Genomic DNA, 27229 nt, shown 5'->3' with positions numbered 1-27229 from the left:
TTGAAATATATTTTCGGGGTAAAAATAACAAAATTATGGGAAACTGACATAAATTTAATAGGAACCTTCTCTGCACAGGATTCCAGATTTTATACCTCTCATTTTAATGTTCATAGTATGGGAAAATACTAGTCTGAAGCATAATGATTAACAATAGATAATTGTTTGCCATTCAGAAACCATTGTTCTTTAGAGGCAACAGACCCACCTCTTCTAAAGATAACTATTTTTGGTTTTTCAAAATTAACAGATAATTTTCCATTCATTTGTATACCATTCCTAAATATTATAAATAGTATCATAGCTATGGTGCTTTTCTTGCAAATTGTGAAAGCCAATTTTGGTCAAAATCACCTATAAAAGTTAAATATATTTTAAAAAAAAAAAGTTTCATTGTTAAAGTGCTACATAACATGACTTATGTTCTGACATTTGCTGAAGTTTTTTCATTTGTAAAATTGATAGTGCTTGAATGGTGTTCATTATCTGTTTGTCATGGTTGTACAGAATGTAAAGTTATATCTTGCATGTTTATTCTTCCAAATATGCCTTTGATAATTACAACATTTGTGATAATAGATAATGTTAACAATTTAGTTAAGTCATTACTTTCACATTCTTGCTCTTTGTCAAAAGCCTTAACTATAAAATACAAACTTTTCAGATTATATATTATTTACATTACCTTAGAATATATATTTATGTATTTATGTATGTCAGGTGTGTCAAGAAAAGTACTCTTTGTCACAAATATCAGTGTTTTTTTACCTTTCTAAGTGGCGTTTGGAGGTTGATGTGTTGAACAACAAGGAGAGTTCTATGGATATACAACTTCGTTAACATTAATATGAGTGATGTTTCAGAGTAAATACTAACATCATTTGGTCTAGAGACAAAACAGTTGCAACGGACTGCGTAGGAAATCTGTAAGATCACCAGGAAATGTGACTTTTTACCAAGACCATGTGGGAAAGCGTCAAATCGGTCAGTAGTGTGCAGGCTTTTGCTTGGGTTAAGGTCTTACTTGAGTTTAGATGTCGTTTAAGTTCAGATTTCACTGGAGTTTAGGTAATACATGAGTTAGGTGACTGTTTGTCAAGATTCGGTTTATTAGCTCGTTCAAGAAGGACATAGATAGATTGTAGCTTTGAATTTAATAGTGCAGAGAAATAGCTGCAATAGAGCTAGATACTGTGAATAATAATATACTTTATGCTGCAGTCGAGCTAGTTAGTGTAGTTAATAGAATTTAAGGTACTTACACCATTATCATTAATGAAAAACATTCACCTTTTGTTTGGTGCTTGAATCATTTCATCAGTTTAACCAAGACAGTCATGTTTAGTTCCCCCAAAATAGCACACTTTGATACTTTATAAGTTTAGTTAGTTTAGTAAAAAACGTATGTATTTATAAAATCTATGTAGGAAATGTCTTGAAAGGATGGTTAGGACTGGCAGAAGAGGAGGAAGGAGGCCAGTTTTTACACTTAAATGGTCAGGAAAAAAATCTATACTTTTCAGAAAAACATTGGGGAAATTTCGGTCTGCCATGTCAGTGGGAATGCTTTACATAACAATAAACACTTCAAATTTAGACTTGTTATGAGTTAACCCAGTGTAAGCATGTCTATAGTAAAACTTTAATCATCCAAGCATCCAGTAAATGTGTGAACAAGATTAGTGCTAGTTGATTAAGGATCAGGAGGATTAAGTAGTTCCAACTGTCTGCTTATTTTATTTATCGTAGGATACTATAGGGCTCATTCCAATATCGCATCATCAAGTAATCATAATCTTTTCATTGTTTCAATTTTAGATAAATGGTTAGGAAATCTGAATGCTAGCCAGTTAGGTTTAGACTCTCCAACTCAGGTTAGCTCCAGCCCTCAGCCACCCCATGTTGTTCTGTCAATAAAATTGCTGTTTGGTTCTTGTGACTTTGGACTCTTTGTTGAGCTAATTCCCTATGATGACCAGCATGCCATTTAGAAGAAGTTTCATCAGAGACATTGTTGCAGCCATAATACTACACTCGAAGCTACTCTGATAACTACTTCTGTTTCTGAATTTGAGACTGCTTTGCTTGAAATAGAGGCTGTTTAGAACAGCTGATGTTTGACCCACAATAGTCAACACCTCAAGTATACCCCACAATCACAAAAATCATGAGCCCCCTCATGTTCTGGTGCCCATTCCATTACAGATGTACAGCCCTGTCATGTTCTGGTGCCCATCCCTTTACGGTTGTATAGCCCTGTCATGTTCTGGTGCCCATCCCTTTACAGTTGTATAGCCCTGTCATGTTCTGGTGCCCATCCCTTTACAGTTGTATAGCCCTGTCATGTTCTGGTGCCCATTCCATTACAGATGTACAGCCCTGTCATGTTCTGGTGCCCATCCCCTTACAGTTGTATAGCCCTATCATGTTCAGGTGCCCATCCCTTTACAGTTGTATACATCTAGGGATCATGGCTGACGTGTACCAAGTTTGCTTATGCTATCACAAATACTTTAGGAGATATGCTTCAGATGAAGTGTGACAGATGCGCAGATAGACGGAATTTGTTTCTATATCCCTCGCACCGATCCTGTGAGTTGACCTATGACAAGCATGGGTTGCTCAAGACCAATTCTGTGATGGATCTTTATGAGACACCTTTGACTAGAAATACCAGTCGAGAACTGTTGTTAAAATATGGTCCTTTAAGAGCATACACACACGAGAAAACCCTTAACTAGGAATAGGTTTTATTTTCAAAACTCATACATAGCTTACAGACATTCACACATAGCATGCTATAACATGGTAACAGTGAGACAGACCATATGGGGAAAAGTATTTGACTTTTGACAAGAACATTTAAAATTTGCAGTAAAGATGACTCTTATCCCTACCACTGTAAATAGACATATACTAAACAAGGTTAACTCACACTTTTGTCCATCTGACCATTGCAGAGGATATTAAAGAAACAAGACTTTGGCAGTCAGTTACTCATCAGTCGGTCAGTGGTGTAGTGCCACTTTCAACAGTATTCCAGCTATAAAATGGCCAGTCATCTGTGAGGAAAGCCTGCAGTTATGAAACTCCTACACAGTTTCCAACTTTGGTAAAGCCAATATGCATGGGTCAAATCGGAAACAAGGCATGAATCATTACATGGGATTCAAACCCATAGTCAGAATATCCTGTTATAACCAAGGAACATTACTCTGCAGTATTTCAAGTATTTGAATTTTATCTGCCAAAATTCACCATCTTTATGATTCCTAAGGAAGAATAGTGCATGGTAGTCTTTCCATCATAGATTCACTCGAAAATGTCTGATAAGAATTTCACCAACACATGAAACATGAATGTGGAGATATAAGCAATACAGCATGAATTTCATACATAAACTACTGTCACACAGGCAATTTGATAGAACTCGTTTTCAACATAAACAACAACAAATATATACAAACAAGTTGATATCAGTGAGTATCTGCATGTGACACAGTCTCTATACATCGCCACTGATTACTTCCACCTAAAACAATGGAAGCACAATCAATAGTGTTGCTCTAATCAAACAATGACTAGTTGGCACACCTGTAAGTTTTATTATTCAATAATGATTCACAAGACATTCAGGTTTAATTGTACATAGATACTATCAAAAATGTTTATAGTTTATCATGAAATCAACATCTGAATAACCTGATTTGTTCATCAGTCCTATATCATTACTTGTTTACCTCAGAGTGATGACTGATTATGATTATTTTAATGACACCCAATAGCTAATTATACAAATAATACAATGTTTAGAAGAAAATGAATGGAGACTGGGATGGATCAATAGCATGACAATATTTTCTAAAAGATCTGTAGAGGTCTTGTAGCTTAATCAGATGTTTCAAACAAAATAGCATATATGTCTGTGTAGCATCTACTGAAATACAAGGATTACAGGATTTGAGCAGAAAATGATTTGAAGAAAGTACCATATGTTAAGTACACAGAGGCATTGAAGTTTAAGAACATAAAAAGCATTCTGTAGAAAAGGGTCGTCTTCTCAAAAGGTTACTCTTTTGTCAAATTTGCAATTAAACATCATTAGACAACATTATTTTACCTTTCCAGTTCTAAATTGTTCTTGCTAGGCATTAATTTATATGAAGGGATTAAGTTAAGTTCCTGAATATCATTACAGTTAACATATGCAAGGGAGATGGATTAGAGCACTACAATAGCATTGGCAATCCATCCTAATGACCTAATGATCTCTAAGAGTTGATACCTTCGTCAATGGTCCCACTACATGTCTATATAACAAAAGGCATTTCTACAAATAGTAATCAGGCACTATGTCAATACATAAAAATAAGCATGCTTTTTACTTTTTACTTTACACAAGTTCCATGACATAAACCTAACTTTAGATGTTGACAAATAGAAACTTACCTTATATACCTTATTTTTTTACAGCATTCATTAAAATGAACATTTACATACACTGATGAGGTGCTGACTATATCATTCAAGAAACATTAACTACCTTCATAATCATCATTTTAAACTAATTTATTTCAGTAACGATGACTGATTGTGCTCCATAACAATGTAAACATAGCAGACTAAAATATATATACATTATGATACAAATATAATACAAGGAATCTAAAAAAGCCAATTGCACTTATCCAGGTCTGTTGTCTGAAGGAATGGCTACAGTATCTATAGAATGTCCTGAGATGGGAGATAACTGATTAGTAACCATGTTAACTGGAATTTTATAACAGACTAGTCTTTCATTTTGCTCTCATCTCAACACAAATAAAGTATTCATAACATGTGAATGACTGAGTATTCGTACGGTGGTAAATAAATTGTAACTTGGTAAACACAAACTGTGGAACACCTCTAAATTGCACAATGATGGAATCAAGGTACTCAGACTCGCTCAGATTTTGAAAAGGGGAATGGTTTGACCAAGCAGGCAGTTTCATAATGTATTTATCTGTTCTGTCTGAATCTACAGCTACCACTGCTTCAATAGTTGCTCATTACCTCAGAGGCAGGATGAATTCCATCACCAACATCTATAAGCTTTGTACAGGGACATGTTGCAACCACTAGCAATTGAAATCTTGCAATGTACAAATCAGGCCACTGCAGCTTCTAGCAAGAAGGAAATCAGCCCTTGCTCAGAGTACGAATGTTACATAACAAAAGTTCTCTAACACCAGCATTGTGGTATGTACTTGATATTGTTTCAGCAACCATGGAACTCGTAGTTATGGACAGAGAAGCTCCATTTAATACCAGTGCTTTACAAATACACTCATTCCTCTCAATAATGCTCTTCACGATACTGTGGTATTGGTTAAACCATGTGGAAATCCATGCCTCTCATAACAATTCTTGACTACAAAGTTTATTTGCTCACCCCTATGATACGACATAGCTTTTGAGTGGGGACAAAGACACAACAGCAGTTACAATTGTACTTGCCCTTTATGCCATGTTATGTACGAGGTTGTCTCATGACATGGGGGTCATCATTGGACTCCAAGACCTGCATTTATGGTTGGGGATGATGTCATGTCAGTACTGACTATATATGGGGTTGCTACCCTCTTAAAACACATCTGCATGGGTTATGAAGGAACGTACACAAACCTGTGAGCAACTGCAGTTTGAGACATGACACTCATAAACCTTGACTGATGATGGGCAACAGACCGTGGAGTACCATGAACATAATCAAATACACATGATATAACACAGGCATTATAACCAGATTAACCTTGGCCATGGTAGTAACACAGAAGTATTTGATAATAATGTTATCATATGGGACCTTGAGAAGTTCTAGTGTTCTGAAGAGTGTTCTATATGGGTCCAATCAAAAGCTATGCTGGTCACTGACTATGTGAAAATTTACAAAAACCACACAATAAAAAGCTGTTTTACTGATATCACAGATTTCCTACCTTTGGTGTCTGGATTCATGCTAATATTTATGTTCTCCAGCCCAAACACTCATATAATCCAGAAAACAAACAAAAGTATAGTGTGTAACAATCCAAGTTTCTTGCCGAATGATTAAATCATGATTGCATCAAACCACACCACTATTGCATAGTCCACATTTGATGAGATAGTGTAAGCAAACAACAGACTTCTTTATAGACACAAACACCAGCCCGACAGATGCCAGTCTGCCCTCAAATACAGTGACGAGTCCTACGCACAGTGAATACCCTCTACCAACCATCTTAAACAACACAAATCATTATACGCCAACAGGACTGTCCCATGTTGAAAATGATAGAAATCTGGTTGTTACAAGGAATTCTTATAAAGACATAATCATAATCTGATCAAGACAGAAAATCTAGTGCTGGAGGTGTACATGCCATTGATGAACATATTCTAACTACATGTCATTGACAGACATATTCTAACTACCATCTCTAAAGCATCGTCCTGAAAACACATTAACAAGTCTGTGAGTCAGACCACCCACTTCAGCCCTTTTTCAAAACCGACACAGGTTGCCCTGGTCATACCTAACCCAAACCCCCAAAGTCTTAATTGTACGTGTAAGCAGACAGTTATGACCAAACCACCATTTGAAGGCACAGGGTGAAGGACACATCCTATGCAAAAATAAAATAATTGGTATATATGAGAATGTTAATTGTAAAAATTGACATAAGCAATGTAAGCTTTGCAAGGCTGTTGTGCAGTAAACCTTCTTTCTCAAAATAACATGTTTGTTGTTCATAATTTTACATATTCCTCTTGGTTCTTGTGACACATTATTGACTGAACTGACTTTTAGATAAACATAAAATCAAATACAGCACTATATAAAAATGAAAGCTATTTAAGTTCATTACCATCAATGCAACCTCCTTGACAGCACTGCCTCAATGTCAGTTAAATGCTAGATGTCTTGAATGAGTTTAGTTTAAACCGCTCTCAGCAATATTCCAGCAATATGGCAGTGAGGTAATAATCAAGTTTCAACCAGTGATCAACTGCATGAGCATTGACCTATGCAGTTGGGATAGGAGGACGTGTATCAACTGAGTCAGTGAGAACGACCATTAGTTGCAAGCATGGGTTAATGAAGATCCATTCTAATCTGTATCTTCAATGGTCTTCTTGTGAGTGATAGGCCCTTAGGGTGGCAAGTTGTTCTTGTGCTGACTACCAAGTATCATAATCCAGGCAATGTACATCCTCAATGATAATGAAATTATGTTTGACAAACATCTGACAGCACAGGAAAGACATCTGAAGACATGACTGAAAAACAATGATGACAAGTGTGCCTCACCGGAGCTTGTACAAAACTTTGTTGGCACATTTTTGGAATACAATCACAATTCTATGATCTCTACACTTTATATATCTGGCTCTCCTTGAAAAAAGAATAAAACTCACAGAATGACATAAGTGCCACATTAACTATAAACAATTATTTCAAAAATACACTTCATCACAACTCATCTTAACCCACATAAACATATTTTCCATTCACATCAAAATAATCATCTCTGACAAAGTAAAACCAAATAAAATATTTCTTAACACTGTCAAACAATTAAAATAATTTATCTATCACATGATCTGCCATCAACCAATCAGAACCAACTAGACCAATGGTCCCAGTCCATCCAATCCCAGTCTGTGGCGGCGTTGAGAACGGCAAAGACTGCGGCACTAAGCACGGCACTGAGCGTCCAAACTGTCACTTTCACTACCACATTCCTGCCGTCTTGGACAACCAGTGCCCGGACCCCTTGTTTGCGCAGCCTTTTCAGAAGACCATCAGGTTTTTGATTTCTTGCTGCGTGTTGTAACTTTTTGGCCAGTGAGGTGCTGAAGAAGGAATGAGGTATTTCAGATTTGTTGTTTTTTTGTCATTTAATGCTGCACTCAGCAATATTCCAGTTATATGGCGGCAGTCCAATAATAATCACGCCTGGGCCAGAAAACTGATCGACCAACAGCATGCGCATCATAACTGGAATATCACAACATGTGTCAACCATTATTTGTCTCTTCATCCTTAAGATGCAGGAAAGAATTCCTTTTGGGGTTTGATTAGAGTGAGTTAGAGTATGTTTTTTTACGCCACTTTTAGCAATATTCCACCAATATCATGGTGGGTTACACCAGGAATGGGATTCACACACTGTACCCATGTGGGGACCTGCCATCAACCAGTCAGAATCAACTAGACCATTTGTCCCAGTCCCTCCAATCCCAGTCTGTGGCGGTGTTGAGAACGGCAAAGACTGCGGCACTAAGCATGGCACTGAGCGTCTAAACTGTCACTTTCACTACCACATACCTGGGTATTTGGCGTGACAAGCAAACACTTTAACAAGAAGGCCAACAGCCCATGTTTGCTTCCTCAAATGGGTACAGTGTGTGAAGCCTTTTTAGGAGTCACTCTATCATGATAATATTGGAATACTGCTAAAAGTGGCACAAAACCAAATTCACTAAAAATAATCAAATTTTCAACTGAACATTTCTGAAATAAAACTCAAAACAGAAATTTTCATTCATGAAACCAGGAAGTGACTGGTGTGAGTACCTTTCCCTGTACTTGATGACTGCCTCGTTAGCTAGTTGGGTGGGAGGGTACTGGAGGTAGAGGTCCCCAGCCTTGGCTATCAACAGTTCAAATGGTAAGTCATCAGGGATCTTGGACAGCAGGCTGTGGAGGTAGCACATCTCACATTCACAGGCCAAAAGCTCTTTCTCCCTGTGTAGCACTATCTGTAGGCAGAGAGTAGGCACAGTGTTGGCAGTCAATTTTGTTGGCACAGTGTAGACAGTGAGTATTATTTGTTTGTTTTTCAAGCCACACTCAGGATTTTCCAAGCCATATGACGACAGTCAGTAAATAATTGAGTCTGGACCAGGCAGACAAGTGGCTGATATCATGAGAATCACCCTTTGCACTTGGGATACAGTGAAGCCTGTGATCCGATCCTAAGCAAGCTATGCTTGTTATAAGAGGTAACAAACAAGATTGGGTGGTCAGACTTGCTGGCTTGGTTGACACATGAAACTCTATCATTCACCCACTCTACTATCGTACTACTAATTATTAAAAGAAAGTTACTTGGTTGTGTATGTTTCAACTTCCCTTTTAGCCCTTGTCCACAGTCTTAACTACTGTTGACAACCTGGGTAGAGATGTAAGAGGAAAAACTCAAAATCAAAGTGACACCCTATGGTACTATGGGGACAGGTGGCTGAGTGGAAAATTTGGAACCATTGACACCTTACAGGAGCTAGTTTGTCTTATGCAAGCAGGAGTACTAGCAATTCATAGCAACACTGTCTCCACCAATTCTTCAATTATGACCAACAATGTATTGTGAATGTATTCTGCTCTAACACAAATGTTGGAGGTTGTTTCCATCCAACCCACCCTTACAACCAACAATGGATTATGGATGTTTATTACCTAACATATTGTGGTTAAAATTTTTCATACAAAGCCCTAGGGCAAATTATCATTTTGTCATGGTGATGTGATGCCATGAACAGTGCTATGACATCACGTTTCTTCTGTGACATGAAAATACAGGCACTAGTGTCATAAACATAGTATGACATGAGCACTCATATAATATCTTCTATATATCCCCTGAAACCAGGTTAGAGGTTGTACTCACTGCAGCAGCCAGGTAGATAGGCATGAGGGGGTGACAGGCAATGAAGAAGTCGTACAAGCGGACAATGTGTTTGATATCATTTACTGTGTGACCAAACCATGTGATGAGCCAACTCAAACTGAAGATTGTTCCCAACTCAGCCCTGCAACAGACACAGCATCACTAACACATTCACTTCCCATATACATATGAGAGTACAGCAGCATGAGTATATGTATCTGTATCACAGCATCAATCAATTGTGTCATCCAATTACATGCTCTGGTTCACTTCATCAATCCCTTTCCAGTGAGTATGAGTTTTAACGCATCCTCGATGTCTCCAGGTATATGTTCCGATAAGTCTTCACTACACCCTGGATGCATCTATGGGTCGGCCTAATAATTTTATTACCTCCCTCAGCTGGTTCTCAAGAAGCCAATCAGCTAAGCTGCTGTTAAAACCAAGTTCGCCAGTGTCAACAAAGATAGTGGTTGCAACTGCAAAGGTTTGTTCCTAGTGCAAAGCAGATTTGGGGGAAATCATACAGACCACTTGACAGGTCTGAAACTTATATTAAGTATGCAAGAACTCCTCCTCCTCTTTCAGAGAACCTCTGTTGCGTTGCCAAGTTTAATCAGTTAGATGATTTAAAAAATGTGAAAGTGAGTTGTGATTGGTAGGCTCAACTTCCCAGCATAGACACCTGATTGGACAAAAAGCCAGCCAAGAATATGTAATACATTCATCGGGCTGAGCCATGGATGCATCCAAGGTATAGTGGAGGCTTATCGGATCTGTTTCTCCACAGGGGTGTGTGACAGAAAAAAACAATTTATGAACAAACATGAACACTGACAGATATTTTACATGTACAACTATATTCATATGATAATTCTGTCATGATTTTCATGCATGGATGTCATGCTAGTGGAAGTCTGTAAATGTAGTTTATACAACTAAATATATTAGATATATACATTTAATCAGCAAAATCTGTTTACCTTTCTAGATAGGCACAGAGTTCAGGATTGGCTTTGTGAATAATGGGATACAAGTAGTTCAACATGTGTTTGGTCCGATCCATGTTAGCATCCATGAAGTCACTAAATCAAACAAAGCTGAATGAAAGTTGGAACAAAATACACAAGTTTTATACAAAGATGAGTCGAAAGCATTATTTCAGTGGAAAAAAGATGAAACTGTTGATAATTTCATAAACCCTTGGTGAATATATGCAGACATTTTACAGGGGCAACTACAATCCCAAAATGTTCTTGGTCTTACCGTAGGTGATTTAGGGAGAGATTTTCCACTAAGGCAAAGGCAATGTCTTCTCCCACAACCAGAAGGAATGTCACACAGATGTCATGGTAACCCTGGAACAATAACAGAATATGTTCACACAGTGAACCCAGGCTCAAACAATGCACACATCACATATGAAACTATGTGATAATATTGTTTTTTTCCAACATAATAAATAGCTGTAATTTAACCCTCCTGGCTTTTTTTCACATCTTTACTTCATCTCACAAAAAATTAGCAGCCATTCAGTAAAAAAAATATATCAACTAAAGTGTAGGTCAACAGAAGATATTAACAAGTATGTTATTGTTTGAAGTGACTATTTGCATATGAATGGTACCTTCATGTCACTACTTGCAAATAAATAGTTGTCTTGGGTGACAAGTTACACATATAAATAGTTGTTTTAGGTCACTTCTTGGATATGAATAGTTGCTTCAGGTCACTATTTGAATACTGTTGATCAAAATGGAGAACAAATTTCATTACATAAACGTGACCTTACATATGTATGAAAGATAACATGCTATTTGAAACTAGAGAACTATGTGGACTATATATAAGTACAACCAAAAGCTAAAGGGCAACATTCACAACAGTAGACCAAATAAGAACTTTCCTTGTAGGCCTCTCTTGTCCATACGCCCGTGTTCCCTAGGGATAGGGGAGCATGCTGCATGCTCAGCATGGGACTAGGGACCTGGGTCCTGTTTCACAAAGCTCTCGTAGGCCTAAGATCTCGTAACCTTGCTCACAGCATTCATACCTCCTCTGTTACAGTATAGGAAGTATGAATGCTACGAGATCCTAGGCCCAAGAGACCTTTGTGACATGGGACCCAGTCCCATAAGGAGAGCAGCCTAGGGAACATGGGCGAATGGAAAAGACAGGCCTAGCGGGAAAGTTCTCATTTGGACCACTAAGCGTCAAAGCAAGAAAGAAGTGCAAATCGTGAGATAGTACAAGTATATAGATATACAATTTATAGTCAAAATTTAAAAAGATATGAGTTATGTCCCTTAGTGCATAATTACAGCTTGTCAACTGATTTTCTGTGATGATGTCCACAAAAGGTAAATGTATTGAACGAACTTGCAAGTACAAGCAGGTACAAAACATTTGGATGTGGTATATGATAAGACATTTGTCACATGGAAGTTTCCATATCATCAGCCATTTTAGTCCTCACTCATGACCTCAGTCTTAGGGGGTCAAAGGTTTATATATGGTAAGCTATGACAAACACCATATCACATCCCTGGTTATTTTGTTGTCTCTTGTTACATAATTATGAAGGAACTTCCACATCCAACCACTGCTGTAAGCCACGAGTCCACTTACATGATTTATTACTATTATTGCAGGATTGGACTGGCCTGCAAGTTTTGCCACAGAAAGACAATATGTTTCTGTCACAGCTTGAAGAAATGTAATTTCACAGCAAAATGTGTTACTGTTTTTGCTGTAAGTGAATATAAAATATTCTGTTTCGATTTTTGTACCATTTTTCAAATGAAGTAGCTGTGTGAAATATGATTTGACTGATGTCAATAATTACATGTATTCTGCCATTTGTACCAGAATACTATGTGTTTGCTGTCTCTGATGTTGGAGAGAGTGCATCATGTCAGTTACCATGGTGATAAGCAACCCATCAGGTACCTGGTAGTAATGAAGTTCTTCATGCTTGACGAGAACCCTCATGATGCAGTCCACCAGCTGGTCCTGCATGGCCATACGATGAGACTCCTCCATACCTGCACAAAACATGCTTACAATCTTGGGATAAATTAAACATTTCAGTCTGGACTGACACTGAATCCTTAAAATGTTATCTTACTTAGAAATATATATCTAACAAACATAATTAAAAGAACAGCAAAATCCAAATGGAGCTAAGAACAACTAAAAATTTCAGAGTTCAGGCAATCTAGACTTGTCTATTCTTTCTATACTTAGGTTGGACTACAGTCTAATGTACTTCCTTGGGTCTGGCAGTTGGACCATCGGACCATTGCCCACTAGATTGTTACGTAACCATGAGTCTTATGGATTTAAACAAAGGGAAGTTCAACTCATGGTGGACTTTAGGGCTTCTGCTCTGCCTCTTGTTAGAAACATCTTCCAGTAATTAATGAGTGAATGAGTGACTGAGTGAGTGAAGTCCTGAAGGAGGGAGGGAGGGAAGGAGCAAGGAAAGAAGGGGGTAGGGTGGGAGGGAGCAAGCAAAAGAGTTCTTGACACATAGGCTGTTTTTCAGACAATAATTTACAAGAGTATGTATCACCATGACCGTGTGAATAAAATGATTTGACTACTCTCTATGTACATATTTTACTGACTTGTTGCAGTATTAGGGTCAGGTGTTACACAACAAGCATACATAGCTAACCTGGAGGAAAACGTTTTAGTGATCTGTTGACATCCAGCACCACCTGGTCATAGTCCCGATGAGCTGTCAAAACATCCTGGGCTGCAACATGACAATAAGATCAGTGCCAATATATATTGATATTATTGCTATATGGGTATTTATACAGTGATGTATCATCCATCCCATCATTATGCCTGCTCAATGAGCTTCGTTTCCCTTGATCATTGTATATGTCAATCTCAATGGCACATCACATTTTCAACTCCCATGGGATCATACAGCAACTAGGCACACCAAGTTAATGTGGCTTTCACATCCTTACGAGGTACACATTCACAGCTGTATGGACCCAGACACATAAAAACTGTGTCAATATTTTGTCACATATCCATTGCTACTGTTATTATAAAACTGGGTTTTAGGGTTACAAATACACCCATATGGTTAAATTACACAGTAGCAATGATTTAAGCTAGCAATTCTTACATGGCTTTGGGTCAATGTCCTGAACATTAACTCCCAGGAGTTTGGGCCATGCCTTCTTCCGAAGTTCATCACTGATCAGCCCACCCCTGCTGATGGACAACTGTCTGAGGCGTGCTACATCTGCTGGGTCTTTGAAAAGAGCCTTCTGGATTTCACTAGTTTTATTGCGCTTGCTGAACACTGAAAATTTCACATATTATTTGATAAATATAACCACCAAATATATCTTTGTCTCTAAGTCTGAAACAAGAATGGAAAAATAATAAGAATAAATGACTGCCAACAAATTCATGAGTACGATGAATGTGATATGATGTGAAAATGAACATATACGCTAAATGCCCTTGACAATGATGACTTAAATAGTAATGTTAAACTCAATGAAAACCACAACTGAATTTGTTTGTAGATTCATTTAGAAGAGTCCATACATGTTGTAAAAGTGTATTTCAGGATATGGCATAATAGATCAAATGCATCATGGTGGTGTAGGTGTGTTGTTTAATGCAGCACTCAGCAATATTCCAGATATATGGCAGTAGTTTGTAAATATTAGAGTATCGATCACACGATCCAGAGATTAACTGCTTGCGCATCAATCTACACAGTTGGGATATGATCATGTGTTGACTGAGTCAGTGAGCATGGCCATCTGATCAAGTTAGTCACCTTTAATGACAAGCATTGGTTAATGAAGATCAATTCTAACCCAGATCTTCCCTGGTCACGAGTGTACTGAAGATTTAATATGTGCAAATGTACGACCACCTGGTAACTAGAATTCACAGAGCAAACACTAGGTGCATCACCATATGACATAATCAATCAGAGCTTAATTGGTCATAATAAATTCACTGTCATGCTTGTATTTATGAAATACACTGCAAAAGCAAATAATCAGCCGCTTAGCTCACAAATCACTCTAACTGTTCTTGAAACTTTTTTAGATTTTCGCTTGTGAGTATAGAATCTGACCGCAGCCCACAGTGGTCCTAAAAATTGTGTTTTTTCATGGTTGGGTTGGGATTGGGGTTGGGGTAGACAACCCTAAACCCAATCCTTCACAAGTTAACCCTTGTACCCTTGAAAAATAATAATAACCACAAACCTGTTCCATAGCGACATCTTCAGGTTTTTTATGGGAGTTACATACCACATGGTTTAAATACACTAACTAATTGTGACAGTACATTTGTTTACCAACCCTTAGCTTTTGACTTCGTCTTTGGTTTGCCGTTTTTGGTTACATGTTGACAATCTTCTCCCTTGCTCTGACAATCGTCTGATTTAGAGGCAGACTCCGAGTCACTCATCAAAACTGAATTTGATCCAATTTCGTCACTAAATATAAAGCTTTCAGAAAACGCTGACTTTTAATCGCAGTGGGACAGGAAAATGAATACAGCATACGGAATTTTGTGAAGCAGACAACGCACCTGCAATCCCGTACATCACTCAAAATAAAGTTTCTATCCATAAACATATAAACAACATACATAAGAACTGTTTATTCACTTAATGTGTTTGTGTCTAGCAAAAACATCATTTGGTAAATTAATCTTAAGTCATTAGAGATATTTGGTATGGATATATGATCGTGTTTGTTGTAAGCGATGTTAATTTGACGTCATTTCCGAAAGGACCGTGCTCCGCGTTACTCTGGTTAACAACTGAAAGTTGGCAACCATGGCAAGGCTACGGCGATCGACAAGTGTAAATAAAGTTCCAGAATCATCTGAAATTGAAAGAAAAACCCGGTATACTCGTCTAGAAAATCCGTAAGTATTTCACACTTAGGTGTCAAAACTCAAAGTCTTATGCGCTTCAGTTCACATTGTTTACTTCCGGGTCACGAGGTGAGCGTCACGTTCTTATCAGTCCGTCAACCAGAACCAGTCATGCCTGACCCACGTGTAGCTGGAGTTAAAAATAACGTCCCCACCAGCGGCTAATATAAACAGCACAGGTGCTGCATGCTTGTCTCCGGTCGCATGTAAGACCAACGAGCTGAGCGCCACAACCACTAGGCATTGTGTTCCAACAGGAGTATACCCTCGACTGAAAGACATGCGTTGGTGATTGGTACGGTTCTAAGCTGGGCATGGTGACTAATTGTGTTTCCAGTTGAGCCGCGTTCTCTGTTTTCATCATTTACCTCTGGCTCGACGTGACAGCTGTGATCATAGCCATTTACACATCTGTTTTACATCACCTGACAATGTTGTGTTGATCTTAACTTATTTCATCATTTTGACACAACGTATTTAGCCCAAGTGCTCATAATGGCAGCAACCAATGGATATTGCGTCACTACCAATAGCATTTCCAATGGTAGGAATGTAAACTGCCAAGAGTCACATGCATATTTACACAATGAATCTGCTGATGAGGATCATCTGAAGAGCAAGACAGGTGCAAGTGACAATAACAGGACAAGGAAGAGAAAGTCAAAGCAAGCAAAGAAAAATCAAGATTCAAATTTGGATGGAGATGTTTCTGGCAAATCAACAAATTCTGCAAATAACTGTCCAAAGCATGGAACACACATGCCGCAAGGTTTCTGGGGAAGAAATCTCCCTGGTTGGTGCTTTGAACCAGAATATTTCATGAAAGAAAAATTGGAAAAAAGGCCTCATGAGTGAGTTAATTTTGCAGTAGATTGTCTTCTCTTAAGGAACTTCACAAGTTCTTTGATAATTCTTTTTTAGAAAATATAACCTGAATGTTTTGTGACATCTGGCCTTGTGATCCTATCAGGGTTTTTCTCTGACTTTGAAAAAATAGTTGTGGTGACTCAAAGTATTCATGTTTGGGTAGTCATTTTCAATATTTCGGAGTTATGAAAATGAACACTTTAGTGTAATGTTTATTTGTGTTTAGCAAAAAGCAAGAGTTTTGCAAAGATTTTGTTGTTCTGAGTTGCATATATGTTAGTTAATAAATAGTGTATGTTTCATGTTCAGTCCAGTCATATCAACGCAGTATCCTAGACGAATAATTGCTCTTGTGATTCATTCACTCTAATGTACAGTTATTAACATGAATCAAAAGAAATATCTAAATTCATGACGACCTCATGAAAACTATCATTGTTTGCTTATCAAATGTAAATTTTATTGAATTGAATTATTAGGGTCATTCATAAAACTTGCATCAAGCTTGACTCGAATAATAATATTTTGAGTCTTTTACAAAATTGTTGCGCCAAAGACGCAGGAATTGCACAGCATGTAAAACCCTGGATCCTATTGGAAATCTGAGAATGTCATGCATTTGCCGTTACATGAAAAAGAGCTATATTTGCTGTGCAATGCTATCAGGTCTGAACTGTTTTATTGTTGTCTGTCAGCTAAAGATTAAGGAGGCACAGTAATTTTCAGTTGAGTTGAACTTTGCAAACTGAATCTATAGGTTTGTAAATAAGCAAAGAGCTACAATCCTGCTCCTGATGTACTGTAATGGTATCAGTTCTAATGGTACACTAACACATAAGTAGTAAGGCTTGTAGGCAAATATCACAGACATGGCAGTAGAGAGTTAAACTAAAGTTGCTCTTGGAGGTAAAATTTGGCAACATGCCAGAGGCTGAAAGATTTATGATAGATTTAGGTACCATGATTATTTGGTTAGTTATGTCATAAAAATAGGGATATTGATGATGTTGAACTTGATGAGTGCCTAAATGATAATAATGACGTTTCTATAGCGCTTAATTCCATACACATGTATGCTCAGAGTGCTTGTCAGAGTTGCGCAGGTGGAGCACAGAGTGCTAGCTGAATAAGAAAGCCCTGAGCTGATGTTTGAATTGAATCACTCTGATGGTGAAGTTTCTAATTCCATTGGCAGAGAGTTCCTGAGTTGTGCCAATATGTTGGAAAATAAGAATATCAGCTGATTATGTTTACGATGTTTCATAATGAGTTATTTACTTATGAATGCACAAAGTAATATTCCTTAGGAAAACAGTACTATCACTCTAGTTGTCTCCTAACTAAGTAACTCTATGATTATCATGATTATGCTTTAAGTGCTTTCAACATAATTATTGTGGATGTAATCATGAATCATTTTCATACCAGGGGTTCAAAAATTGTTTTAAAAGCCACTTGCCACAATGCAAGTTCCTTTAAGAAAGTAAATTCCTAAAGTAAAGTCCTAATTTTCCACTTGCCCAGATTTTAATGACATAATCATGATGATGTAATTATGAAGGAATATATCAACATGGCATTTTTAGCTCCTGCATACTTTAATATAAGCTGTAAATCTGTCTAACCTTTTGCCCTCTGGAAAAATAAATAGGAATTTGCAGTGCAGTTGATGGTAAATAACATGACATCTGGTGTCCTCGGTGATTTCATCAGTGTTTCACATCAGAATATGACATAGTGATATTGGCACATTTTTCCTCACAGTTGGAAATGAAAATGCTTCCCCCAGTTATGATTTGTTGTTAATGACCCCATGTCATCTCCAGTGTGCCTGCAGGCTATACATTCTGCCAGTTCCATGCATGTTTGAATCTCTTCATGCTGGTAATCAATAACAACAGAGACTATACAACAGACATATGGTTGCTGATAACAACCGATGATGTCTGCCAAGCCTACATATTAATGATGGTCATGGTTGATCAAGTGTTTTGTTACATCCAGGACAGAGACTAAACTAATGCTTAGTTTCTGAAAACATGTTAAGTCTCTTAATATCATGTACAATTTTGATAGAAGTAAGTAATTCCTTTAAAACTGAAAATGGGCGCCAATGAGATGGGAGATTCAAGGCCCAAGGAAATCTGGACTTTCTCTGTCTCTCTAGCATTGCAGAAAGGGCAGCCAGGATAATAGTGTGCTTCAGGAACTGACTGTGAGACAGACTAAACTGAAACATGTTCACCCAGTCTATTTTCATATATTATTGTCACATTAAGACGTAACCCTGACAACAAATATTGTATAATAACACCACGTTCCTGTTGCTGTCAGGTGTTTAAGCTCTGGCATCATCACTACTCATCTTGTTCATGCAGTTCACTGATTCTCTTAAACATATTAATTGAATGTAACTTTGCAGACAAACAGAAATATTTTATTACAGTTCTTCATTACATGTTTTACGTAAAACATGTCAAAGACTGAGATAAAACATATCACCCAGCCATAACATTGTCTTTTGAGACACTGCTAAGACAAATTGACAAAAGATATGTACAATTATTACAATATGCAATATTGATGGTTGTGTTCCTAATATACATAGAGTAGTACATAGGTAATGTATATGAAGAATGTAACTGCCTTCTACAGAATATATTGTTAATAGTAACAGATAAAAGGTCAAGAACTTTGATTTCAGTTGTATTCATTAATTACAATGATAAATTTTAGAAAATTACTGTCATCTGTTAAGATACATGGTTACATCTTTGTGACGACAGTGACACCTTGGAAAACAAATATTTCCTTTCATGGGGAAACTGTTGTGGAGTGAGCCAAACTCAGATGTTAGCTATCATTAGTGTGTTGTGTTATGTTGTGTGTTGTCCCTACTGCCTGTTTGGTACAAGTGTTCTCTTCAGATTAACACACCTGAATCAGTGTTGTCATAAGAACCAGATCAATACTCAATCTCAGTCAGTGGTGCATTGGCATGTGATTGATGCTAGTACACATTGTTGTAACAACTGGAAGCTAGCTGAACATAAAGCTCCAGTAATTTATGAAGCTTACTGAGAAAAATCACATTGGACAGATTGTCATTAATATCAATGGTGATACCTGTCTTATCAAGATGATTGTCTAACAAAATGCAGTTAAATGACCACCTTTGCACATATATTTTTCTGTTCAGTGAACTTAAATATTTCATCTATGAAAAAAACATGCTGTGATTGATCAAATATTGGTGAGTGCCAGTTACTATTGGCAGCTGTATTGTAAAAAGTTTGGCTTTTTCTTTGAAAATAGCTTCTGTGGTTTTGTGGGTAAAGGTTTAGGTTGTTCAGTCTCTTGTTTGTGTCAGAAAGAGATATGCTGAAAGATAGGGCTTGTACAAGAGGAGGTGTGGGTTTGATGTCAGTATACTGTTTGTCTCCAGGATATCCATGTTTATCTGTAGGCTGCATCTTATAAACCTGTGTCACAGTCCTTCAACCACATTTTGTCCCTACTACTTAACCCTGCCTGCAATGTTAAAGTCATAAGTGAATAAAGTCCCCATGATTCTGAATCTCCCAACTCCCTGGGGCTCCATTTCAATTTAAATGGGCTTATTTGTTACTGTCAAAATTATATATATACAGAGACTAAGCATTAGTCAATCATCTTATTTCAGCAGGCTAGCATTGTACAACTGACGTAAGACCTGCTTTGTTAACCCACCCATGTACAAACACATGCACTCACATATACATACTAGTTTTACATGCTTCAATTATCAGCTGTACAGTACATTATCCATAGGGGTATTGACTAGTCTGTCATACAGACCCTGAAGCAAATATACCCAGGAAAGCCTACGCCTTAGAAAATGAAACAAGTCTAGATTTCCACAGCTACAGGAAAAGAAACATTAGGGCTCCCTTTCATTGTATTTTTTTACTTTTAGTATTTTTCTGCAAAGTTTGTTCATTTCAGAGACTAGTTGTCAGTCTAGGGTGGTGGGATAGCCTTGTGGGTAAAGTATTTGCTTGTAGTGCAAAGGATTCAGGTTTGATTCACCACATCGGTACAAAGTGAGAAGCCCATTTCTGAGCTCCCCTGCCATGATATTGCTGGAGTATTTCTAAAGTGGCATAAAACTTAAAGTCACTTGATCACTCATTCACATCTTTCCAACAGGAACAAATGTTTCAGGATGCAATTCAAGCGGAATGATATTTACTGTGCCCCTGAATACAACTGTTAAAAGGAATTTTGAACCCTTCCGTTTCTGTGATGTTGATCATGCTATGCAACCTATGCAGATGCCTCCACCATTAATCACACTGACTGATACCAACAGTGTCGGTTGTGGATGTCATAGTGCAGTCTTCCTGTAGGTGACTATTCCGGATTCATCGGGTTATTTCAGTTACAGATATGCTCAACAATGGATATTTACAGATAGCTTGTCATGCTATGTTGCCAGAACATGTCACAGTGAAATTAAATGTAGTTTGTAGCATGCAAAATGTTCAAATATACCAGTAAAATATACTAGTACCACACAATCTGTACTACACAATCTGTACCACACAATCTGTTACTCCTGAACAACAGTTTGCTTTTATGCTCAGTTAGGAAATTTTCTACTCGGTAATAAATATAACAAGCAATTACATGTCATTTACCATATTATCTGCTATATGTCAGGATCATGGGCAGTTATTTGTCATTTTCCATGTTGTGTATCATGACAGTAGGCCATTATTAATAAGTCTGTTATTTGCCGTTCACCTTTCTGCATTCCTGATAACAAGGATAACAAGGAGTTATTTCTTATTCATCTTACTTCAACATCTGCATATACTTGGCTAGACTAAGAAGTACACACAATTATCGTATGACATGTATCACAGTATGGTAAAAGTAGCAGAATTTTGTGTATCACGAAATGGTATGTATCACTGTATGGTATAAGCAGCAAAATACTGTGTGTAACGAGATGATGTTAGCAGCCAAATACTGGTATTATCAGCAGAATACTGTTGATCACAATATGGTACAAGTAGCAGAATGTTGTGTATTACCACATTTTATGTATCACAATGTGGTAAATGCTACAGAACACTATGTCATAATATGATAAAATCCTCAGAATACTATATGACAGTGTGATATATGTAGCAGGTTACTTTGTATCACTAAAAATATGTATCATGTACCACAACATGGTACACACAGCAGAATACTAAGTATCACAAAAGGGTACATGTAACAAGATGGTTTGTTTCACAATATGACACTTATTACATCACAGAAAGTCTGATTATCATATTCACCAAAGTATTACTGATTTCATGGTGGGGTTACATAAATATACAGTAATAGAAACACTATTAATTAATGTGGGTACAGTTTTTTAAGAATAGTCAATAATTTTGTAGGTTGATATTTATGTTCATATTTGATGGTAAACATTTTGAAAGTGACTTCTTAGAGAGGCAATTAGAAGTTGTAGTAGTGAGGATGGATGACATATGGATGAACAACTTTTTTATTGCTATGAGAGCAATGTTTCTGTGTAGGTTCTAACACCGTTATCAAGCACCGCTTCTAATGGTGGTAGCACCTACAACGATCACATAAGCATTATATGTGTTGTATAATGTATGTGCCGTATCATGTATGAGACAAGGATACTGAATATCATATATTAATTTCAACTATCAGTAAATATACATATATACCATACCAATTATATTGTTCTCATGGTTCATAACGGTATAGGCTATTCCTTTCGCATTGTTATCAGAATACATTTTCATAATTTGCTATGGGTTTTTGTTTTTAATATCAAACCATCTCGTATCTAATTCTATGTTTTTAATATCAAACTTTTTTATAATTGATGCCATACTTTTCAATATCAACCTGACCAAGCAAGATTTTATTAAACATATGTTGCGTGTATTGGCAGTTAACTCTGTGTATATCACAACTGGGGAATCTTGTAAAAGTAGACTTCTTGTGTACAAACTACACACCATGATGTGTAAATGGAATAGATAGTAAGTATGAAACTCAGTTAAATCTGCACCGACATCACAATTGCCAGTTTCCCAGGTATTCCACATATTCAAAACCCGGTCACAGCCTGGTCACACAATCAATAGCTTAACTCTTGTTTGTCCATGTGTCTGAATAGTGTATCTTCAATCTGTTGACCATGCCAACCCAACCTGTAGAAATTGCTGACCTTTTTCTTTTGCAAATAGGTCAGGATAATAGGTCAAGGGTCAGCAAAGTGAATGACCTCTAAGGGGGGCAACTTCAGCTCTGTGAAGCAGACATCATGTTGAGGTTCATGCACTATGTTTGACAGACAGAGCAAGGCACTATGAATTATTTGGTGGTTTAGACTTTACTACCACCTGACTGTTTCACCTCCTCTTCATCATAATGATGAATCTCCCACAGAGCAATAGAATAAATTTGGCTAGCCTTCAAGGTACATTGTAGTGGATTTGACCCTTTTCACTCATGTTCACTGTTTAGTCTGTATGGTGAGATGCTTTAGAAAGCCACATTTTAGAAGTTTCTACTGGTTCTATGAACAAAGATGTTTGTTCAAAGAATATCAACAATTAAGAGCATATGTGTTCATGTTTTCAGCATGATAAGATAGGAACATGTTTCTAGTGCTGTGATATACGTTATATCTTTGTTTATCTCACACTCAACAATATTCCATCTATTTCAGTGTGGTGATGAAATAATTTTTTTCATAGCTCATTAAAGGCTGTCATGTGAATAAATAACAATCCTGTCTGTGTGGAAGCTAAGTCCAGGCTTGTGGTCTAATATTTCACTGTGATGTGATATTACTGGTAGTTTTTGCCAAGAAAGGATGTCATAACCTCAATATTCATGTGCACACTTGACCTTCAGTTTTGTGATGGTACAAGCTGCTTCAAGTTGACGAGTCTGTTAGTGAAACCTGTACGGCATGGAGTCAGTGTACACAAACCAGGGTTGATATTATGAGCAGTGTCCTATGCTGTTGTGATGCATCACAGAATGGTTTCATGAGGATAGGCTTCTGTTTTATCACCTGTGCAGCTATGTTGGAAACACTGCTGTAAAATAAGACTGTGTGAAACATTGGTGTGATGTTGTTCTTAAATATTGCTTCAGGATGCTGAGAAATCTACAGAATCTTTGCTGTTTGTGTTTATAAAATTAATATTCCACAAGTTATGGTCTTTGGTGCAAAGAAATTGACATTTGAAAATGTCATGTCATTATTCAGTTATATTTATGTGTATTTGCACATTTTTCATACATTTAGTGTGTTTTGCAAAATAACAATGAATCATTTACAGCTTTGGGCATTTTTTATGGCTGTGACTTTTGTATGATATTTTGTAGTGTAAGTGTAAGTATTATACTTCTGTTGGCGTTTTTGTTTTGTTATTGTTTGTTTTGTTTTTTTTTTGGTTTTTTGTTTTGTTTGTTTCTGGTGTGTTTTTTTTCAGTTGGGTTGTTTTTTTTGTTTTGTTTAGTTTTTGGTTTTTTTGTTGGTTTTTTGGGGTTTTTTTTCAAGATTAAGTTTTCCCTTTTCTCTTTTCTCAAGGAAGCTAACCTTATCTTAGAAATATTCCACTTCAGTACAGAAGCCTGCTGGTTGCTGGGCACAGATAGCTTAGTTATCTCTGATGCCTCCAATGTACAGTGTTGCCTCCCTTGAGCATGCCAACAACCTATAATCCTCTGTTCTAATCCTGGCTGGCTCAATAAAATTTCCATTTTTGTTGGCACTTCACCTGTGAAAGTTTAATGGAAGTGGTGAACTGGTGAACATTTTAGGCATGAATCACTTTGGGCTTACCCCCACAAGCTGACATTGTTTTTATTTACATATAGAATACTGTTCAGAGAGATATTTAAAAATCAGCTCACTGTTTGATTTGTTTGCGCAGTAAGTTATAAATTGAACTGACATATTTCAGGAAAAAATGGTCACTGATCACGGCTCATATTAGCCCATGTTCATGATTTTTATCTACAAAACAAGGCACCAATGATCATGCTAGTCCGTTATCATGAATGTGTACGTTGGAGTTGGTCATCACCATGTTCTGCTGCAAGATTAAACTGGTGCAATATTGAATATTGTATTAGTAAGTTAAACTTCCAGTGACCAGGAGAGACATTTATATCCAGTCAGACTACATGTTGTCAGCTAGACGTGTCAAGGCCCAATGTGGACTGGTCTGTTTATAAATAGACATATCAAGGCCATTGTTAGACTAACACCTAGTCTCTTAATATATATAACTTTGACAGAACCAAATAATACCATTCAAATTGAAAAGGAGCGACCTAAGAGATAGGAAACTCAGAACATGAGGAAATCTAGACTTGCTTTATCAAAGACTTAAGCATGCTGAATGGATAGGGCCAGTGGGTAATATCTGGGATCAGGGACTGAGAGACAGACTAGGCCATTGGGTAAATACTGCCCATGGTGTTAATGTAAACATATGTCTGTGTGACATACAGCTAGGAGAAAAGATTGTGTTTTATTTACATGCCACTGTAAAGTATATTTGTGCAAATGAATGTCTACAGTGAAAGTAATGATTAATGTTACATTGTTTATCAGTAGAAAGAAAAGATTCATGTATTTTGTGTTCGTGTTTGGACAGAATATGTGCTGGTGTTGGCTTAGCAGTCTTTTCCTCAGTGCAGATGTCAAGTTTTGTATGTAGTGTAAATATACAAGCAGGGATGCAAATGCTTTGTGTATGACACTGACAGAAGTATTTCTCTAGGTGCTGACAATTGTAGGACTGTCCCCATCTTGACCAGGAATGATTTTGTTGAACTGTCCTGAACATTTTCAAAAATAATATCATATCACCATGAGGAAGATAAGAAACAGTTTCTAAATTGGAAGTTTTCCTCTTTGTTGAGATTGATGACATCTGGTTTGGCTTCAGAATCTCAAGTGTCTTTTAGCTTTGGTCATGGCTCATATAGACACCTGAGAGTTAGACACCTTATAGACACCTGGGGGTACCCTTGTGGTTAGAGCATTCTCTTGTCACACAAAAGGTTCGGGTTTGATTCCCCATGTGGGTACAATGTGTGAACTCCATTTCAGGAGTTCCCTTTATGATGTCGCTGGAATATTGCTATAGCTGATGTAGTCATGTTTCATTTCTCATGACAGAAAGTATATTTCCAATACATTTTGTGTAATAGATTGTGTTATTGTTCATGTGTATTTGCTTTTCATTTTGTTTATTTGCATTTTAAGTTGCTTATTTGGATTGTATACTCATAGAAATAAATAAGGGAACACATGAACATGTTCCTCTTTTTAGTTCCAAAATTTCACTCACAGTACAATACATACCTTGTGAAGATGCCTGGAAAAGAATAAAGGATTACTTGTACTTTCATCATTTCATGTATTCCCTTGTGTTGTCTCCATAAGTATATCTTTTGTTAATTTGTATATCACAGCAGATGGCAACACTATGTATATGTCTCTGCTAACATTTTAGGTTGACTTCATATCCAGGCTAGTTTTATTGCTGTGGAATTGTTTGTACAAAAAGTGTGTTCATGCCTTAATTTTGCAAGTTTATGCAGACTTCTTTCGAGAAAATCTATCTGACACTGTTCCCATCTGTATGCATCATCATCAGACATTTATGTGATTTCTTAGTGAGCCTTTATTTCAACTGCGCCTTTGTGATCATAACCACTAGTACCGTAATAGTTCATGTGAGGGATTGTGATCTGTGATGATGCTCATAACACACGCACACATATGTATGTTGTTTGGCAATGTTTATAAAACGCACTTCACGAGATAGCTATTTTGATGGCAGTGCTGGGATATTATTGGTGTCTATGTGCATAGCTCTTGTCCAGTATTGACAAATGCATACTGAATTGCTCGTAGACCTGTATGACTCACCTTGATGCAGTTCTTGTATTTTTTATTTGAACACTTATCAAGATGGTTTTTGAAGTACTCTTCATTACCAGTGTCAGGATGATTGGATTTTGTTTGTTTCTAGGTGATTAAGAAGCCTTTGACACAAGTTTGACTCTAACATGGATACAACTTTATTATTCAGTTATATGTATTCACCGGGCTGTGCTAGGTATGGAAAAAAAAACGATTTGTGAGACCTTTCTTGTGCAAGGTCTGATAAGGCAGAAATCCAATGTCAGCTTAACGTGTCAGCTCAACTTGGTTACCCCTTGGGCAAGGCCAGAGCAGTGTTATTTGTTCAAGGTTTAGGTCTTCAAGGTGTAGCTGAAAAATGTTGTATGCAAACTTTGTTATTTTGAATACAGATGAATTTTCAACGAATTTTTCTGAAATATTTCATGAATAATTTTTAAAATTGCTTTATTATTAGAAATAATAATTGTTTCAATAATGTCAATTATAAGATTACAAAACAGTTGACAGATGAAGGCCTGAAAACAGGCATGCAGCACTAAGGGATTAATCTGTTTTATTCAAGGTTGTCTTCATAAGTTTGGAAGGAAGTATGCTTAAGACATGCTTCCTAAGGATGAAAGCATGAAAAGTCATCAGCACTTGTTGTTTTTGTGTTATGGACAGGACGATATTGCCAAGTGTTTGACCAAATGTAAAAGCAATTGCTTGAGTTCCATTAGGAGTCCTTTGACAAATTAGTCTTAACGATTCA

At 37.0% G+C, this 27229-nt stretch overlaps 2 protein-coding genes across 3 annotated transcripts in view; one reads left to right on the top strand and one right to left on the bottom strand.

The window, feature by feature from the left end:
* Nucleotides 1–2733: 2733 nt before the first annotated feature.
* Nucleotides 2734–15310, bottom strand: LOC137258790 (TBC1 domain family member 20-like). The gene is made up of 9 exons (XM_067796483.1): nt 15050–15310; nt 13846–14025; nt 13378–13458; nt 12648–12742; nt 10965–11056; nt 10682–10783; nt 9699–9840; nt 8606–8790; nt 2734–7881 (listed from the first exon to the last, which is right to left on the bottom strand). The coding sequence occupies exons 1-9, from the start codon at nt 15156–15158 to the stop codon at nt 7644–7646; spliced, it is 1224 nt and encodes a 407-aa protein (XP_067652584.1). The 5' UTR covers nt 15159–15310; the 3' UTR covers nt 2734–7643.
* Nucleotides 15311–15453: 143 nt separating this feature from the next.
* LOC137259033 (diacylglycerol O-acyltransferase 1-like) overlaps nt 15454–27229 on the top strand; it is a 37371-nt gene continuing 25595 nt past the window's right edge. The window contains exon 1 of one of the 2 annotated variants that reach the window (XM_067796738.1): nt 15454–15623. In XM_067796738.1, the coding sequence (XP_067652839.1) occupies nt 15532–15623 (92 nt within the window). In that variant the 5' untranslated portion in view covers nt 15454–15531. Of the gene's footprint in view, nt 15624–15716; nt 16484–27229 lie in introns of those variants that run through there. The other variant, XM_067796737.1, reaches the window with a different exon arrangement.

Source organism: Haliotis asinina, chromosome 12 (assembly GCF_037392515.1).
Source record: "Haliotis asinina isolate JCU_RB_2024 chromosome 12, JCU_Hal_asi_v2, whole genome shotgun sequence".
Classification (NCBI taxonomy): Eukaryota; Metazoa; Mollusca; class Gastropoda; order Lepetellida; family Haliotidae; genus Haliotis; species Haliotis asinina.
Note: the sequence above shows the minus strand (reverse complement) of the source record. Positions and strands in the feature narration are given on the sequence as shown.